Source organism: Hetaerina americana, unplaced genomic scaffold, assembly GCF_022747635.1.
Source record: "Hetaerina americana unplaced genomic scaffold, ioHetAmer1.1.p SCAF_23, whole genome shotgun sequence".
Taxonomy (NCBI): domain Eukaryota; kingdom Metazoa; phylum Arthropoda; class Insecta; order Odonata; family Calopterygidae; genus Hetaerina; species Hetaerina americana.
This window is the reverse complement of record NW_027286797.1, coordinates 3992734-4010847: the sequence shown is the minus strand read 5'-3', so window position 1 is coordinate 4010847 and position 18114 is coordinate 3992734. Positions and strand designations below refer to the sequence as shown.

Genomic DNA, 18114 nt, shown 5'->3' with positions numbered 1-18114 from the left:
CCACTGCCCTTTTTGTTTTTGAAAAGGACGTAACACTTCATGAGCACTAAATTGTGGTCATAGTCTGCATCAACTCCCAGGAAGCTGTGCGGATTGACACATCACACGGTGCCTGAATCTGTGCCTAAACATAATATAATCTAGCTGATACCTTTTTGAGTCACCTGGCATTTTCCAAGCATACCTATGCCCTTTGTGGTGTCTAAACCAAGTGTTTGTGATGACTAACCCCTGTCTCCTACAGAACTCAGTTTCTTTCTTCCCGGGGTCATTCCTCGTGCCTAAACCGTAGTCCCCCACCTCATCACCATCTCTTCCTTCACCTTCAATATATATATAAGGTTATATGAGTTTTTATATCCAGAGTTTAGGTAATTCTTGAAATATAATAGTATATCACATATTTGTGTCATTGTAGTTTTTCCCATTATATGGATTGGGATTTGAAGTGGTCCCCATGTCTCCAACTGCTCTTTTTGATATTCCTGTAAGTACTTCTGGTATTTGAATGTGATGTAAATTCAAAATATACTTTGTATTCAGCAATTTCTCTTTCTTATCAACCATAGATGATAGTCTCTCTATTTTAAATGATATTAATGTGTGGTAAAGTATCAGTATTTTGTCCGTTGCCAGGAATTTCGTACCTTTGTTGGTAAATTAGGAAAAATTACTACAGAGCCTGGCTTAGATTCTCAGAAATATTGTTGTGCCAACTGCAATCTTCCAATTGGGATCACGTCTGGAGATGCGAAGTAAGAAAGATTTTATTCATATGCTGTATGTATTGTGTGTTCAAGTATATGCCTGAATATTAATCCTGAATTGATTCCTTTAGGGTCTGCTCATTTTTAGGAGCATATTATTGCTCAGAATGTCAACTTGAGGATGAGATGATTATCCCTGCCAGAGTCATACACAATTGGGACTTCAGAAAATATCCTGTGTCCTGCTCTGCTGCTGCTTTCCTTAATGAAATACAACACCAACCACTACTTGATTTGAAAATTTTGAATCCCACTCTTTACAATGCCGTTGATGACATGACTCGATTGCAAGTAAGTTTTGGTCAATTGATGGGATTAGCACGATACCATATTTCCTGGCCCACATGATGCACTTGTCTACTACAAGATGTCCTTCTGAACTTGTCTGCATCTTATGGGTTCGCTGATGCTTGGAGTACACCAGGAAAATAATTCCTTCATTATTTTTCCCTCATCAGGGAGTGTTGGCATAGCAAAATATTTTCTTTATTTCAAATTTTGATATTAGCAATGTTTTGGGCCAGTAGTAAGCAATAGAGCTTAAATATTTCCTTGAAAGTGCCTCTAAAAAGTTGCCAAATAAATAGTAAATGTATAAATGTTGTGCATTTAGTTTCATCTCGCATCTGGTGCGGCCACGAAACTTAAACGCATTGGGCTAACAGGAATGCCACCCTTGTGCTCAAACATGGTATCTCTTGCCGTAAAACTTGGGGTCTACTGGCACTGAATTGTTTAGAGAATGATAGGATCGCTCAATGCGTTATACGTTCCTTGCTGTTTAGTGTGCATATCTGCTTTAGCACAGAAACTAAGTCTTTCCTTAAAAGGTTAATTTAGAATAACCTCATGGGGTCTAAAGAGAGAAAATTGCCTGACAGTATTACATTTAAACTTGAAGTCAGGAACTATGCTTTGAATCACAGAAACAGGGCAGCGGAAAGGCATTTTGGTCTGCCAACTGAGGAGATGATACGAGATTGGAGGAAGCAGAAGGTTGATTTTATAAATTCAGATAGGAGTAAAAAACTTTACATTCATGTGTTCCTAAATGGCCAAAGCTTGAGAAACATGTTAAGAACTGGATAATGAATCACAGGAAGAATGGAATTCTTGTGTTAAAAAAATAATTTTAACTGTAGAGAGAAATTCAGCGATAGGTACGTCTGGTTCTGATTTTTTTGGACATAATCATGTTGCAAGAGATTTATGAAGAGAACGGATCAGTGCAGGCCTAGCAGAACTACAATAGCATAAAAACTGCCACTTGAATATGATATAAAGGTTATAGAATAACATAAATACATCATAAACTTGAGAAAAAGGATGTATTTTGTGATAGGACATATAGGGATCATGGATGAGGTATCCTAGAAGTTTGACGTGCCATCAAATAGAACGGTGATCATTAAAGGTCCTAAGTCAGTATTGATGAAGGCTTCTGGTAACAAGAAGACATGCGATACTGTTGTTCTTGTTTATTGTGCTGATGGTTCAATACTCCCTCCTCTATAAATCTGTAAATGAAAGATGCTGCTTAACTCTACAATTCTGCATGGAATTTGTATTCATGTTCAACCCAAAGGATGGAGAAAGCATGAAGCTGTGGTTATGGAAGGTGTGGTCCTGGTATCCAGGTGGTCTTCTGAAAAAATCCTCTTTGTTCGTGTGCAATCAGTTTAAGACCCTGACTATGGAATCAGCAAAAAGCCACATAATGGAAGACCCATTTTGCTGTGTTTCCTGCTGGATTAACTTCTCAATTGAGTCGCTGGGTATTTCATTCAATAAACCATTCATGGGATCTGTGCAAAGAGTGTGAAGTGAATTGAGGCACCACCAACTCATGACATCTCATGGATGGGGAGAATGAAATGGTCGTCAACTTCTTGTGTTTAAAAGTTGGTGAAAAAGTCCGGGCAGAAAGTTAAAAGCTAGACCATCAAAATATATTTTTAAATGTGACATTGGCAATGTGCTAGATGGAAGTGAAAGTGACATTGTGTGCAAGGAAAGTGATAACTCCAGTGAAAATAACTGCATTTATGATTTTAGCAGCAGTGATAATGAATGGGTTTCTGAGATGAATAAATGTGTATAGAGTAATTAAATTTTTAATGTTAAAATTCCATTTTCTTCCTATGAAGTGTTAACATTCAAACACTTCTTTTTGGTCTTATCCTAGAATTATTTGTAAATTCTTACATGAGGAAACCCAGTGCTTCTTATGGGCTGCGAAATATGGTATGTTTCTGGTGGTTATAATCCATTAATTAATATTGAATCCTATTAATCAATATTGTGCATTAAAATGAATGCATTTTGGAACATTTCAAAAAATGTTTTGCTTGAAATGAGGCGATTGTCATAATTTATTTATATCTTTAATTAATGAACCTATCATTGCAGAACATGAGAATTCAGCTCAATTTGCTCCGAGCATATCTCTTTACTTGTCGAGAGCCAATAATTGAAGAACTGCAAAAGAGAGTTTGGCCTAGGAGTTACTTGTATGAGCATGTACATTTGTATTCAGTTTTGGTAAGTATATATTCATTTTTCAGGCAATTCTGATTTTCTTGGGCTTGCATTGAAAAATAGTTTTCAGTCCATGCTTATCTTTGTGGAAATGTTAGGAAAACTGGGTGGTGAAATACCAGGGAAAAAATAATGCATCAGGTCTCCAGTGTATGATGATTTGTTTTCAGGAATTTTGTAAATTATGACTTAGTAGAGGATCTCTGATGAGGCTCCAATTGACTCTAATTTTCCCAGGAAACCCCTAGTAACCTGGTGAGATTCCATATGATCTGTTGTGGAAATTATTACACTCATTAGTGCTGTCCTATGAACCTATTTTATTGTCACGCCATTAGCATTCTTGGAAATTGGTGAATTTTTAGTATTTTCCACAAAGTTAAAGGTACTCAAGTAAGGATGCCATAAGTATGCTCTGTGAATTCACAAGCACATTTCTAGAAAACCCTTGCTCTTATTTGAGTGGCACTTGAAATGTAATGCTCATATCTCACAAGTATCAATTCCTGAGAAATGAACAAAATTGGGTTTAAAAATTTAAAATTAGCTCTGATAGGAATGTGTTCCATTTAGCACAAAAATTATTCAGTTGCAGTTATAGAAAATAAATATACCCCATTATAAAGCTTGGGAACTAATTTTTAATATTTCTTGTGCAATCTATATTTGTAGAATCCATCCTCTTCAGTCTGCAGCAAACATTTGGTATCGTTCAGATCAAAATGGCTGGTGACTAGGGAAGGGTGTTGTGCCCGGAGGGGTCGTACCTTTGTTCCACTGCCAGAGTGGCCCCTGCACTGTTAGGTGTCGTGAGCATAGAGCAGACCAGGGGAGAGGATGATGATTGCCTTCGGAATATACCCAGCCATGAGTGTACCCCTCAGTCGTTGGTTACACCAGATCTTGTCTATCAGTTAGCCTTTCACTCCACCAAGCACTCCTACGGTGATCATTGTTGACTCTACAGAGTATCCCAAGTGTAGAGCCACAGTTTAAACAGTAAATCTTGATACCTAAACCCTCAATAATTCAGACTCCTCTGATTTGGACCGAGTCTGGCCATATAGCTCATGGGTGGCTAATTAATAGATTGCAAGAGGCTGCACTGTTATGCCCTGCCCAAAAGTGTGTTGCTTACAAGTCTCTTTGTTAAAAAATAAATGTACCATATCTCCCGGCCCATAAGATGCACTGTGGTTTTTTGGGTCAGAATTTACGAAAAAAATACTTGGATCTGGTACAGAAAAGAATCAAAGTATTATAATATTCACACTTAATATGAAGAAAATGTAATTTTCGCATTTAATACATAGTAGCTTTATCAATGTTTATTTGTTGTATCATCCCAGAAATATGTCATGACTTCTGTAAAATCATTTCCACGTATTTATTTTCACTAGGGTTGTCACTTTTGTCTAACACAACGTCATCTTCACTACTGTACATTGCATTGCTAATCTCATATTTTCAAAAAGACAATATGATACTCTCACTTTAAACTTTCTGCCAGGACTTTTTCAACCAATCACAAATGCTAGAAATCGACTGCTGATTCATTCTTCCTGTGGGAGTGAGGTCATGAGTTGGTGCCTTATAACCTTTCTTTTGTGTTAAAGTGGAAGTTTTTGTGTTGTTATAGATCTAGTGCGAATGTGTAAACCATTTCTCTTCATGAATCTCTTGCATCATGATGTTCCAGAAAAATTGCCGATAGACGTACCTATCGCTAATTTTCTCATGCCAATTTACATCATCTTTGTCGAAACAGTAATGCCATTCTTCTGGTAATATATTATCTAATTTTTATCAGTTTCCTCAAACTTTGGCCATTTAGGAGCATAAGAATGTTAAGTTTTTACTCCTATCTGTCTCTACTGAATCCACCGTCAGCTTACTCTATCTTTTTCTTGCTTTAAGCTTCTCATATCACCTTCTTTATTTGGGCGTTGGCCGAAATGCCTTACAGTTTCCTTTTTCCGTGTTGTGAAGCATTAGTCATGCCTTCAAGTTTAAATGAAATACTGCATGACGATCTTCTCTCGTGAGATCCTATGAAGTTACTCATCATCTTAACTTTTTATAGTTTCTGTTATTATTTTGATATTATCAAAATTTGTGTTGAAAGTAACGATTTTCAATGCCTTTACGATGCACTCATACTACTTTAGATTGAGCGCATGTGTTAGACTGTAGACTGAGTAAATCTGGAGGAAGAGGATGGATGTATCAAAAAGATGTATAAGCAGGGGTAACATTTCTGTTAGCCCAAGGCATATAAGTTTCGCAGCAGCAACACTGTGAGATACAACTAAATGCATTAAATGGTGTACATTTATAATTTATGTGGGAATTTTTTTAGGCAATACTCTTCAAAGAATGTAGCTCTTGCTCATCTCCTTGGTTTCTTACCTACCACTTTATCTTCTAATATATTTGTTAGCAATTCAGTATGCCTTAATACATGTGTAATCAGTATTTTTCTTCTTTGCGTTATTATTTTTTAAGGCAATTGATTTTTTTCACTTCTTGCATAACTTTTTCATTACTTTACTACCTTGATCAAAAAGTTCCCGGAATAACCACCGTGGGCGCTCCCATCGTTCCGATTTGAGTTCTGTTTTTTTTGTTAAATTGGTACATCTGTTGTTGATATTCCCTTTAAATCTTAGTGTCATAACTTGACATTTGCAAAAGTTACGTAGCCAAGAGTACATCTATCTCTGTGTGTGTTGGCGATTTTTTACAATTGCAGAAATGGATTTAAATTTGCAACAACGAACTTGTATTACATTTTGCGTAAAAAACGGATTTAGTGGCGCACGGACGTTGGAAATGTTGGAAAAGTGTTTCGGCAACGATTCTCTAAAAAAAAACGGTCGTTTACCAGTGGCACGAGCGGTTCAGAAGTGGTCGTGAGTCAATCGAAGATGATGAACGCAGTGGCAGACCATCGACATCGAAAGTCGGTGAAAAAATTGATAAAGTAAAAGAAATGTTGGTCAATAACCGCAAATTAACCATCAGAGAAATAGCGGAGGACTTGAACATTGCCTATGGATCCGCCCAAGACATTGTGGTTAATGATTTGGGTTTCCGTCGTGTAGCAGCAAAGTTGGTGCCAAAAGACCTCAATTTCATGCAAAAAAGAGACCGTGTTGACGTCGCAAAAGACATGATTTGCGAGGCTGAATCCGATCCCACATTCATCAAAAGGATCATTACTGGAGACGAGACGTGGGTTTATGAGTACGACACGCAATCCAGACATCAGGCAAGTGAATGGCGTTCACCAAATGAGCCGAGACCAAAAAAACCACGTCGTTTTCAGTCAAAAAAGAAGGCAATGCTGACGGTTTTCATGGATTACAACGGTGTAGTGCATCATGAATTTTTGCCAGAAGGCCAGACAGTAAACAAAGAGTATTATTTGGGCGTTATGAGACGTTTGCGTGAAGCAATTCGCCGAAAGAGACCAGAAATGTGGGCAGAAAAGTCGTGGATTTTGCACCATGATAACGCACCGTCGCACAGTGCTATCATTATTCGTAATTTTTTGACGAAAAATGCAACAAATACCATCCAACAGCCACCGAATTCACCTGATTTGGCTCCCTGTGACTTCTTTCTGTTCAATCGAGTTAAAAAACCATTACGGGGAACGCGTTTTAGCAGCCGAGAGGAAGTAATGGAAAAATCGCAGGAAGCACTGATGGACATACCGAAAACCGACCGTAACTTTTGCAAATGTCAAGTTATGACACTAAGATTTAAAGGGAATATCAACAACAGATGTACCAATTTAACAAAAAAAACAGAACTCAAATCGGAACGATGGGAGCGCCACACGGTGGTTATTCCGGGAACTTTTTGATCAAGGTAGTATATATCGACCCAACTTGTTTTTGCGTTTCCTTCGGCTCCACATTTCTATTGCCTCAAGCTTCTTGATTTGTTCTTCTTCCTTGATGGTCCATGCCTCACATCCATATAGTTACAAATAAACCTTTTAGTGAACTTTTCCTGGTCTCCATCCTCATCTGATTTTTAACTCTACAGCTGAAGCAGTTGCGTGCATTGTTTTCTGGCTGCTCTATGCTGAAGAATGGTGACTAACAGCATCCCCTTTCCTGGAGCTTAAGGCAACACAGGTTGGGCCCTTATAGCTCCCCTGATTACCTTTAATTCCCTGAGGGTCAGCCTCCGTAGAAGGTATATTGATGACTCATCAGTGTAGCCTTAAATTCTAGATATTAACTAAAAATATTTTTAGCATTTATAGAAAGTGCATAATGTGTTTCCTCGTGAAAACTTGATTGATTGAATGCCAAATGGTGTGCACATCCATGGATTTTCAGCAGCACAGGTTTCACTTGCTGAGTCTGGTGTGCAGTTGGAGAGAGTTGTCATACCTCATGCGAGAGGAATGGAAGCCCCAGCGAACAAAGGCAATGAGGCGGGAGTTGACCCTTTTTTGAGAAGGAGAGTTTGGGCCACAATGATAAGAAGGGGCTCTGAGCCATGGAGCATGAGATGGTCATGCATATGAGATCATTTCACCAGCAGTTGTCCATGCATGCGTGCAAGTACATATCCTACTGGTTAAGATTTAAGTGCTGAGTGTTATTTTTTTGGAAAGCTAATTTCACCAATGCTGTTTTTCTTTTAATCTCTGGGTCATGTTCATTTTCTTTATTAATTATGCTCCCTAGGCAGCAAAAAATTTTACCTGCTCCATGAATTGTCAATTTTAAGGACAGTTTTGGCATTTTATTTTCTCTTTCCCATTACTATTGTTTTGAATTTCTTCTTGTTAATCCTCAGTATAAAATCACCCAAGGTTTGGACAGGATATTGAGTATCTTATTCATGTCTTTTTTAGAGCTTGGGATTTATTTAAGGTTATTAAATGTTTAAATTGAATCATTTTGCACTCAGAGGATCTGATGCATCACATGGAGTGATTAAAAGTTATAATCAATCAAGTGTGCTCAATGATGGTGAGGGAAAATATGGTGTTATGTGTGTCGATCCCCAGTTAGTGTGGATTTTACCTTATTTTGTGTACCTCTAGCTAGATTAGCAAGGGTAACTTTGTTGAGTTGGATGCTCCATTTCTTCTGAGTGTATTTCAATGGAAAATAAAATTGATCGCAGAAATGGATTCCATGATATGGTGGAGGAGAACAATATCCAACTTTGCCACTAACAACTGCCTCATTATGGGGAAAGAATAATTTCACCAGCTGGCACAGTTATCATCCTCGGCAGTGTGATCCATGTGTCCAGGGCATAGGCTGTATCAGGTGTTGCATATGGCCCATAATAGTCACAAATATTGTGATGTGAAACACCTTGGGCCAGTTATGCTACCTGGCACAATAGCTGCAGTCACACATGACGGGTGGGCCTCTTAGTGTATCCTGTGGGTCGTGGGCAGAACGCTGTGCACCTCTTGTCCACCATGCGCGCCCCAAAATTGAGGTGGTGGTATGAGTGTTCTGACTGAAGCCCTCTTTCAGACTTCAGACTTGGAGAATGTAAGATGGCAAATTTCAGATTTCTCGAGAGTCTACTATTAACTTTGCGCTCACTTAAAGCATCAAACATGTACGGTTAATGTGGACACTTGTATTCCTTGACATTCATTCTATTGTTTTGATTGTGGTCTCGTGCATGTCATGCTCAGTAGCGAGCTTTCAGCTCAGCTTGAGTGCAATCAACATGGATGTGAAAGAAGAGATGGAATATAATGAATAGAGATGAAATATCTTGATCTACTCTTTTAATGGTGGCAAATGGAAGTATATACATGTTGATGGGTGCAGACCCTGAAAATGTCTGTAAGTCATCTGGTACAAAGTGCCGAGATGATATTTCAACCAGTCCCAAACTGCTCTGTAGAGTTAATAATGATCACTGTGGGAGTGCTTTGTGGAGTCAAAGGCTAACTGATTGACAAGATCTGGTGTGTCTGATGACTGCAGGGTCTACTTACAGCTGGCTGCATGCAGAAGGCAATTACAATCTTCCTACGCTCAGAGCACCCGGCAGCTTGTAAGGCAGGCCTATCTGGATGTGGGAAATGTTGCCTCCCGAGCATGACTTGTCTCCCGAGTCTCCATCCATTGTGGCTACAATGAAAACTATTGTTAGCCAAAGGTTTTGGGGTGAGTTTCAATTATAGGTCATATTTCTTTATTTTATTTGGCTTTGCAATCGTGCAAATGCATGAGATGCATTTTGAACAAAACAAAATAAATAAAAATTAACTCTGTATACTTAGAGCTGCAGGAAAGTCCATGCACAAGTATGACTAGGACAATGTCAAGTTAAAGAAAATGAATATGCAGGATGACAATAATCGCATCGCAATAACGATGACAATAGCATCGTTAGTTTCATGTTTTTATTTTTAATCTTAAAATAGGAAGAAAAATTAGCCGAGGAATGAGAGGAACGCTCTTGGCCTGCCCAGCCTAAAGATTGTAGTGTTGAGAGATTCCTTGTATAAATTTACTAAGAAGTAAGGATGGGATATGAAAACAACACGTGATGCATGGTGAAGTTATCCACAGATGGCGTAAACAAGATTTGCATTGATTGAATCAGCCAAGGGCCATGCCAGATTGTGGGGAATTTTTGTATTCACATTTAGTATGTGTTAAAACTGAAGGAGATTGAATGGAAGGTGAGATCCAGTGGCACCCAGAGGGTGGTGCTGAGAGCACATCGGGACAGTGCATCCAGGGACTGGCATGTGAAATGTGGATAATAGTGGAAATGTGGGCATTGGTCTCAAGAGGATTGCATTTTGATGCAAAAGCCTCTTTCTTGCTGGGGTGGTGGCCTCACAACACTGCCATTTACTTTTGTTTTGAATTCTTTATTAATAAGATGACTGAGTTGGATTCGCCACTTGAGGTAGTTCTTGCATAAGATTTTCTTATGTTATCTTACCAGACTAGGGAAAAAGTATTTTGTATCAAAGATAGTCTGGTGCTTAATCATCACCTGCTACTTACCTTAGCAGTATCTTGCCAGGATCCATATATGGTATAGGGACAATTCAGTGATGTAGAAAAGATCATAATGTGTAAGGATTAATGAGGCATTCTATGAATTACTTATTTGTAGTAAGTAAGTAAGTAATTTTATTTGCCCAGCAGATTTCTACAATTGTAAAAAACAAGGACAGATATAGGACATGTCAATGTTATATAAAGAAATGATAAATACTAAGTACATGTTTAAATACAAAGAAACTCATGGGACAAGAAGTTCATTAATAGAATAAAACATTTTACAGAGTAAATATTTCTGAAGGTTGAGCTTAAATATAGGCAGCTTATGTTGTGCTTTCAGTTCTTTAGGAAGTTTATTAAAAATCATGAGGCCCATATGTTTAGGTCCATGGGCGGCGGTGCAGGTTCTGACAAAGTTTTGGTGGAGGTCAGCAGAATGCCTTGTGTTATAATTGTGAACGTTGGCATTGGAAAGATAACTAGAGAAGTTGCTTTTGACATACAAAGATGCGCAATACATATACACACAGGGAATGGGTAAAATTTTCAATTTTTTAAAAAGGGGACGACAGGATGCTGCATGAGTAGCAAAGCAAATAAGTCGGATGATCCGTTTTTGAATTTTAAATATAATATTTGTATTAGGTGAAGGGCCCCATAAAAGAATACTATAAATAACATGAGAGTAAAATTCACTAAAATAAAGAGACAATAAGACCTCAGTATTGACGGTATGCCTAATGAATCTGATAAGATGACAAAGTGAACTCAACTTATTACGAAGTTTGAGAATATGGTCATCCCAAGACAGACGACTGTCAATAGAGATGCCTAGAAAACATGAATTACTTTTTTGTACAATAGGTTCCTTATCAATATTTACAGTTATGCAAGCAGCTGATTTATTCTTATTAGCAAAATAAATTAAAGAAGATTTACTAACATTGAGGAGGAGGGAATTGAGGAGACACCACTCATGTAACTGCTGGGTAATGAAAACAGAGGTTAATATTAGTGTGTCTACAGAGGAGGACATTTGTGTCATCAGCATAGACAACAGGCAGCAAGCCTGGTACAGAGTTCAGTAATGTTGGTAGATCATTTACGTACATGAGGAACAAGCAAGAAATAATGAGCTCTACGGCCTCTCAATTAAAGAAGAAAGGGGAAGAAAACTCCAATGGCCGTAAGAATTAGTTGCCAATCTCTCGTCGGACCAATTGTTGTGTTGGTGTGACGGGAATCACGTCAGGGACCAACCACAACCTCTCGACCAGAATACCCTCTGTGGTGGTTTACGGGAAATTAATCCGCGTCAGGGACCAACACACAGCCACACGCACACTATCCTGACTGAAATCCTTCACGAGGCTGTGAGACCCTGTTAAAGAATTTCAGATGGAGATGGAATCCTTCACGAGGCTGTAGAGTAGACCCCGTTAAAGATTCCAGGATATTCTCAAGCACACACTCTGTGACTGGCACAGACCAATCACACACACAAGCACTCAAGAAACGCACACACACTCAAAAGGGCCCAACTTCTGGGAGAATCTGGACACAGGTAAAGAGCAACTAGGAAATGCGTCGAACACGCGTGCTTCGGCCACAAAGTGGCCCTCTTCAGCGAACCGAAGGGAAAACACCTCCAACACAAGGTTGAAAGTAAACAACCGGAGACAAACGTCATATTTATATAGAGACTGTGGGAGTTGGGGGGACCAATCGAAATAGGTGGAAGATGGAAAGGGGAGGGGTACTTTGGTGAAGAGGAAGGAGGGGGGGAGGAAAAACAGATACCAAGGGACTGAGTGGAACGGGAAGGAGTAATTATTGAAGGAGAAGGGGGGGAGGGGGGGGGGCTTGGGCAAAAGTGAAAGGTATCCGAGTAACGGATTATGAAGGGGAATTATCCGTTACTCGGATACCTTTCACTTTTGCCCAAGCCCCCCCCCCCCCCTCCCCCCCCCTTCTCCTTCAATAATTACTCCTTCCCGTTCCACTCAGTCCCTTGGTATCTGTTTTTCCTCCCCCCCCTCCTTCCTCTTCACCAATAAGTTTAAAGTACCCCTCCCCTTTCCATCTTCCACCTATTTCGATTGGTCCCCCCAACTCCCACAGTCTCTATATAAATATGACGTTTGTCTCCGGTTGTTTACTTTCAACCTTGTGTTGGAGGTGTTTTCCTGCGAAGCCTGCGAAAATCAGATTAAAAATAACCTCAACCACCCAGTCTTCCAACGCAAGCTTGAATCACAGAATTTAAATCAAATTGTTACCTCTTTAAAAAGGAAAAATTGTTTCTATATGAAAGCAGACAAGAGTAACCTCTGTGTCATTTTGAATAAATTAGACTATTTCGATAAAGTGAGCAACCTAATATCATCTGGGCCATATTTTGAAGTGAAAAAGAATCCCCTTAATAAACTTATAACTCAAGTTAAAAACGTGCTAAACGACTGCCCATCCCTCATTGATAAAAAAACTAAATTCAGACTTTCAGTGTCAAATCCAATTTTACCTAGATTATATTGCTTACCTAAAGTCCACAAAGTTGGTCTCCCCATGAGACCCATTGTTTCAGGCATAGATTCTCCCACATATCTCATATCCAAGTGGCTGGTTTGTGAGTTTAACAAATTGGTTTTCCCGAGCCCCCATTCTCTTAAAAATACCATAGATTTCGTATCCAAAACCAAAAGTCATAATTTCAGTCAAGGAGAAGTCATGGTATCTTTTGATGTTTCAAACCTTTTTCCAAGCGTACCAGTAGACATAGCAATCAACTCACTAAAAGTGTGGTTAACATCATTACAACTGGATCCCAAGTTAATTGATGAATATATCAGACTAACTAACCTAGTCATGAATCAAAATTTCTTTCAATTCCAAGGAAAGTTTTATAAACAAGAATTTGGAACGGCGATGGGAAACCCTCTATCCCCATTCATAGCTAATGTATTTATGACTCACTTTGAGAAGGAGTTCAAAAAGAAATTCAGTTATTTCCCTTCCGTTTTTGTTAGATATGTGGATGATATCTTTGCAATTTTTGACACCACTACATATAACATTGATCAGTTTATTAACGACTTAAACAGTTTATTCCCCTCGGTTAAATTCACATACGAATTAGAAAAGAATAACCAACTTCCATTCCTTGATCTGCTATTAACAAGAAATACTAAAATATCATACGACGTGTATCGCAAACCAACACACACCAACAATTACATACATCATGATTCCTTCACACACAACAGTCACAAACTGGGCACCTTCCATGCCCTTGTACACAGATTAGTAAATATTCCATTAAATAGAAACAACTATTACAAAGAATTAAAAAACATCAAACTTATAGCTTTTAAAAATGGCTTTAAAGAGTCAATAATTGACAATCTAGTGAAAAAGCACAAACATAAAAAACTAGTTCAAAACACAACCACCCTCACACAACATAAAACCCCGCGGTATATCAAACTGCCGTTCCACCCACATTTAACAAAAGGGCTAGGAAAGATTTTTAAAACCGTTGACACTAATATATCATTTAGCAGCAACAACAAACTAAAACATCTATTAGGCAACACTAAGGACAAAATCGACGCCTCAAACAAGTCCGGCATTTACAAAATAAACTGCTCCTCCTGCGATTCAACTTACATCGGCCAGATGCGGAGGAATATTAAAACTAGATTCAAAGAACATATGGCCCATTACAGATACAACAGATCAGATAAATCGAGCATTGCCCTACACTTACTCAAGGAAGACCATAAAACATCAGAAAAGGAATTGAAGTTGATCAAACAGACCCCCAACCACCTTTTAGACGCATTTTCATACTTTTAGAAAGCATTTTCATACACAAATTTAGAAATGTGGTTGTCAATAACGATAAAGGGCTGATTCCATTCTCCCCACTGTATTCCCTTTTGAAATGACTTCTCTAGTTTTGAAACATATTTCCGTTGGACTATGGTCCAACGGAAATATGTTTAAACCCAACCCCCCCCCCCCAATTCCCCTTCATAATCCGTTACTCGGATACCTTTCACTTTTGCCCAAGCCCCCCCCTCCCCCCCCCCTTCTCCTTCAATAATTACTCCTTCCCGTTCCACTCAGTCCCTTGGTATCTGTTTTTCCTCCCCCCCTCCTTCCTCTTTACCAAAGTACCCCTCCCCTTTCCATCTTCCACCTATTTCGATTGGTCCCCCCAACTCCCACAGTCTCTATATAAATATGACGTTTGTCTCCGGTTGTTTACTTTCAACCTTGTGTTGGAGGTGTTTTCCCTTCGGTTTGCTGAAGAGGGCCACTTTGTGGCCGAAACACGCGTGTTCGATGCATATCCTCGTTTGCGCTCAAAACCTGTGTCCAGATTCTCCCAGAAGTTGGGCCCTTTTGAGTGTGTGTGCGTTTCTTGAGTGCTTGTGTGTGTGATTGGTCTGTGCCAGTCACAGAGTGTGTGCTTGAGAATATCCTGGAATCTTTAACGGGGTCTACTCTACAGCCTCGTGAAGGATTCCATCTCCATCTGAAATTCTTTAACAGGGTCTCACAGCCTCGTGAAGGATTTCAGTCAGGATAGTGTGCGTGTGGCTGTGTGTTGGTCCCTGACGCGGATTAATTTCCCGTAAACCACCACAGAGGGTATTCTGGTCGAGAGGTTGTGGTTGGTCCCTGATGTGGTTCCCGTCACACCAACACAACGATTGGTCTGACGAGAGATTGGCAACTAATTCTTACGGCCATTGGAGTTTTCTTCCCCTTTCTTCTTTAATGAGGAACAAGATTGGGCCCAGGACAGATCCCTGGGGTACACCACATAGTACACTTTTTACTGGAGAAAGGAACTCTCTTCCTTGTTTACTTAAGGCTACACATTGTTTTCTGTCCAGGAGATAGTATCTAACCCAGTCTAGGGAAGTCTCTCTTATTCCCAGGCATTCAATTTTTCGAAGTAAGAGGTTGTGATTGACAGCATCAAATGCCTTCGAAAAATCGAAAAATAAGGCAAGAGATTCAGATCTATTGTCCAGATCAGAAGTTATTTTGTTAACTGCTTGATATATAGCTGTGGATGTAGACCTGAGTTTTCTGAAACCATGTTGGTTGGGAGAAAGTAAGTTATGGGATTCCAGAAATAATGTTAAACGATTGTAAAAAATTAATTCAAATATTTTACCAAATTGGTTGAGCAATGAAATGGGCCAATAAGAATTCATATCATCTTTAGGTCCTTTGCCCTTGTAAAGGGGCAAGACTTTTGCTACTTTCAAGGTGGCAGGGAATTTCCCTACCTTTAGAGTAACTTATCATTGTCATTTTAGAAATGATAATTTTCTCTAATTAATAATTCACTAGCAGCTCTACCTGGGATTGCTGGACCAATAAGCCTGTACAGCTGTAACTGGATTTAATTCATATTTTGGGTCTTTTTATGAAAATGGGCAGTTTTTATGTCACGGGGTCACCTGTGAGCACATGATTTTGCATATACTTCGGACAAATGCGATTTGATTGTGCAGAGCTCTGAGCCCATCTTTCCTGCCTCCTTTTTAATCCTCTCGGTTGTCCCTTCTCCTCTCCCAACATGCCTAGAATTTCCTCTTTTGTTTTCCTTTTGCCTGGTTCTGATAGGTTTTGAATGGACACAGGCATATGAAAACATTTCCCCTGCTTCTTCTAGCAAAACAACCTGGCATCTAATACTAGAATAACCTCATCTTTAGTTCTGCATCCTTCATTCTGTCCCACATGCCTATTCTGTTCCTACCCATTCCTCTCTTTCCCAACGTTATACCTTCAATCACAGTCTTCCATTTCCCAATCCTATCAATATGATGTGTATCCATATTTCCTGCCTCCATTGGCTTTCTCTCAATTACCATCTCTCCTCTGCCACCTTAACTAGAACTTCCTCGTTTGTTTTCCTTTTTTGCATTTCACATTTTCCATTCTTCTCCACATCCACATTTTATAGGATTCCAATTTTTGTCCATTATCTTGCTTCAATTACTGTTTCCACACTGTACTAAACCATGCTGCATATCAAAGGTCAGCCTTCTCTTAACAACCTTACTCTATGTCTCTTTCATAAATTCCTTCCTCCTTGTGCAAGCTTCTTTGCCTAGTGCAGTTCATATTCTAATGCCTCTACTATATTGACCATTTTGGTCCAGAACCCTTCAGAAATGGGTAAAGTGCTCCACCTGCTCTAGTCTATTAATACCTATTTTAATTTTAGGGTAACTTTCTTCTTTCTCAAAAATCACATAACTTAGTTTTCCTTACATTTATTCTTATCTCATACCTATTGCACTGACTTTCCATTTTGCTTAGCAATCCTTGCGACCCCTTGGTCAAATGCCCTTTCTATCTCACCATCGAGTAAGCCTGGACCTAAGCTTTCCTCATCTAAGTCATATTCTTATTCAATATCTAAGCTTACTAGCGTAATATCTTTGCCAAATAGCTTTTCGAAATATTCTGTCCATCTCTCTTGAATCTTTTGTGGTTCAATTAATAATTTTCATAACATAATTTGATTATTTGCATGAACCTTCCCTTCTTATTTCCTCTTCACATCTCTCGCTTCATATTAACTGTGTTTTCTGTCATCAGCATTGTTGTAACATTCCAAGTCCCTATTCTAACTAGTTCAGCATTCTTCTGTGAGCTCTGCCATAGATTTTGCTTTGCAAGGGCTATGGAAGTCTTACCTGTCCCACTGCCAGGCAAAACACACGGCCGAGTGGGCCGTTTCCAATAAATTCCAGGACTCACTGTCTTTGCATTGACCATCATTCCAGGGATGAATAATTATGCTAAATTCCCATTGCATTTCTCAATAGCATTTTTAACTTGACACTATCACTCAATAGCTGTTTCATTGATGAACAGATACTGTGGAGGCTACCTTTCTTCTGATTCCTACCCTTCAACCTATCTGGCCCTATGGGTGGCCCTACCAAGGGCAAATGTCATTGCTCCCACCAGCACAGCTCCAGGTGTCATCAACACACACAAGCCATACCAATGTTGTAGTCCATGGACAGTCCATCAGCATAAATGGGCCTCTAATTATGGTCAAAGGCAGTGCATCAGTAACGGATAAGATGTTCTGATGGCTGTAAGTTGGATAATAGGAAAAGCATGGCTTGGTTGCCAAAGACGTATCCCAATCCTGAAATGATATCTTTAATAAATGGCATCAGTATTGATTGTATAATGGAATTGTAGCAGGCCTGATCTACAACCTCTCTCTTACCAAAACACTGCATTCTAAGTTCTGAAACCAATCTTAGGATTTATATTTTCACTCAAAGGAAATGCGCAGAATTATGGAAGTAACAAACCATTTTAATGTTTGTGTGGGTAATCTTTTTTCAGTCCTGGTTGGCAGAATACGTGTAAGAAATATCTAGGGTTTCCACGAGCTGGCAGTGATAACAAAATCATTAAGCAAGGTTGATCTTAATATCAAGCTGGGGCTGGGATCTGACCATTTAAAAAAATTCATAAATTTTATATAATTTGCTTTTGTGAATTCATTACATCTGCAATATGTTTCCATATTAGTAAAAGTTTTCCATGTCTATTGTTATGAGCATCACCTTAGCAAATGTAAATAGTAGGTGATTTTGTACCAGAAATATGATGCACTCCCTCTCATCCCATGACTTATTCAAATAAATATTTACAAGATAAAAAATAAATTTTAGAAAAATGAAAAATAAGATTTTCAAAATTTGTATTCATCATCATCGAAAGGTGAAGCC

At 38.9% G+C, this 18114-nt stretch overlaps 1 protein-coding gene across 7 annotated transcripts in view; it reads left to right on the top strand.

Annotated features, from left to right (window-relative positions):
• Window positions 1-18114, top strand: part of Plekhm1 (Pleckstrin homology and RUN domain containing M1) — a 34711-nt gene that overhangs the window by 12263 nt on the left and 4334 nt on the right. For 2 of the 7 annotated variants that reach the window (XR_011701328.1, XR_011701327.1), the window contains exons 3-6: window positions 419-487; window positions 637-755; window positions 839-1058; window positions 9303-9472. Coding sequence is in view for 4 of the 7 variants with exons in the window: in XM_071586552.1 (XP_071442653.1) it covers window positions 419-487; window positions 637-755; window positions 839-1058; window positions 3177-3308; window positions 3978-4109 (672 nt within the window). In the remaining 3 variants the exon portion in view is untranslated. Of the gene's footprint in view, window positions 1-418; window positions 488-636; window positions 756-838; window positions 1059-3176; window positions 3309-3977; window positions 4531-9302; window positions 9473-9732; window positions 9994-18114 lie in introns of those variants that run through there. The other 5 variants (XR_011701326.1, XM_071586552.1, XM_071586549.1 and 2 more) reach the window with 5 other exon arrangements.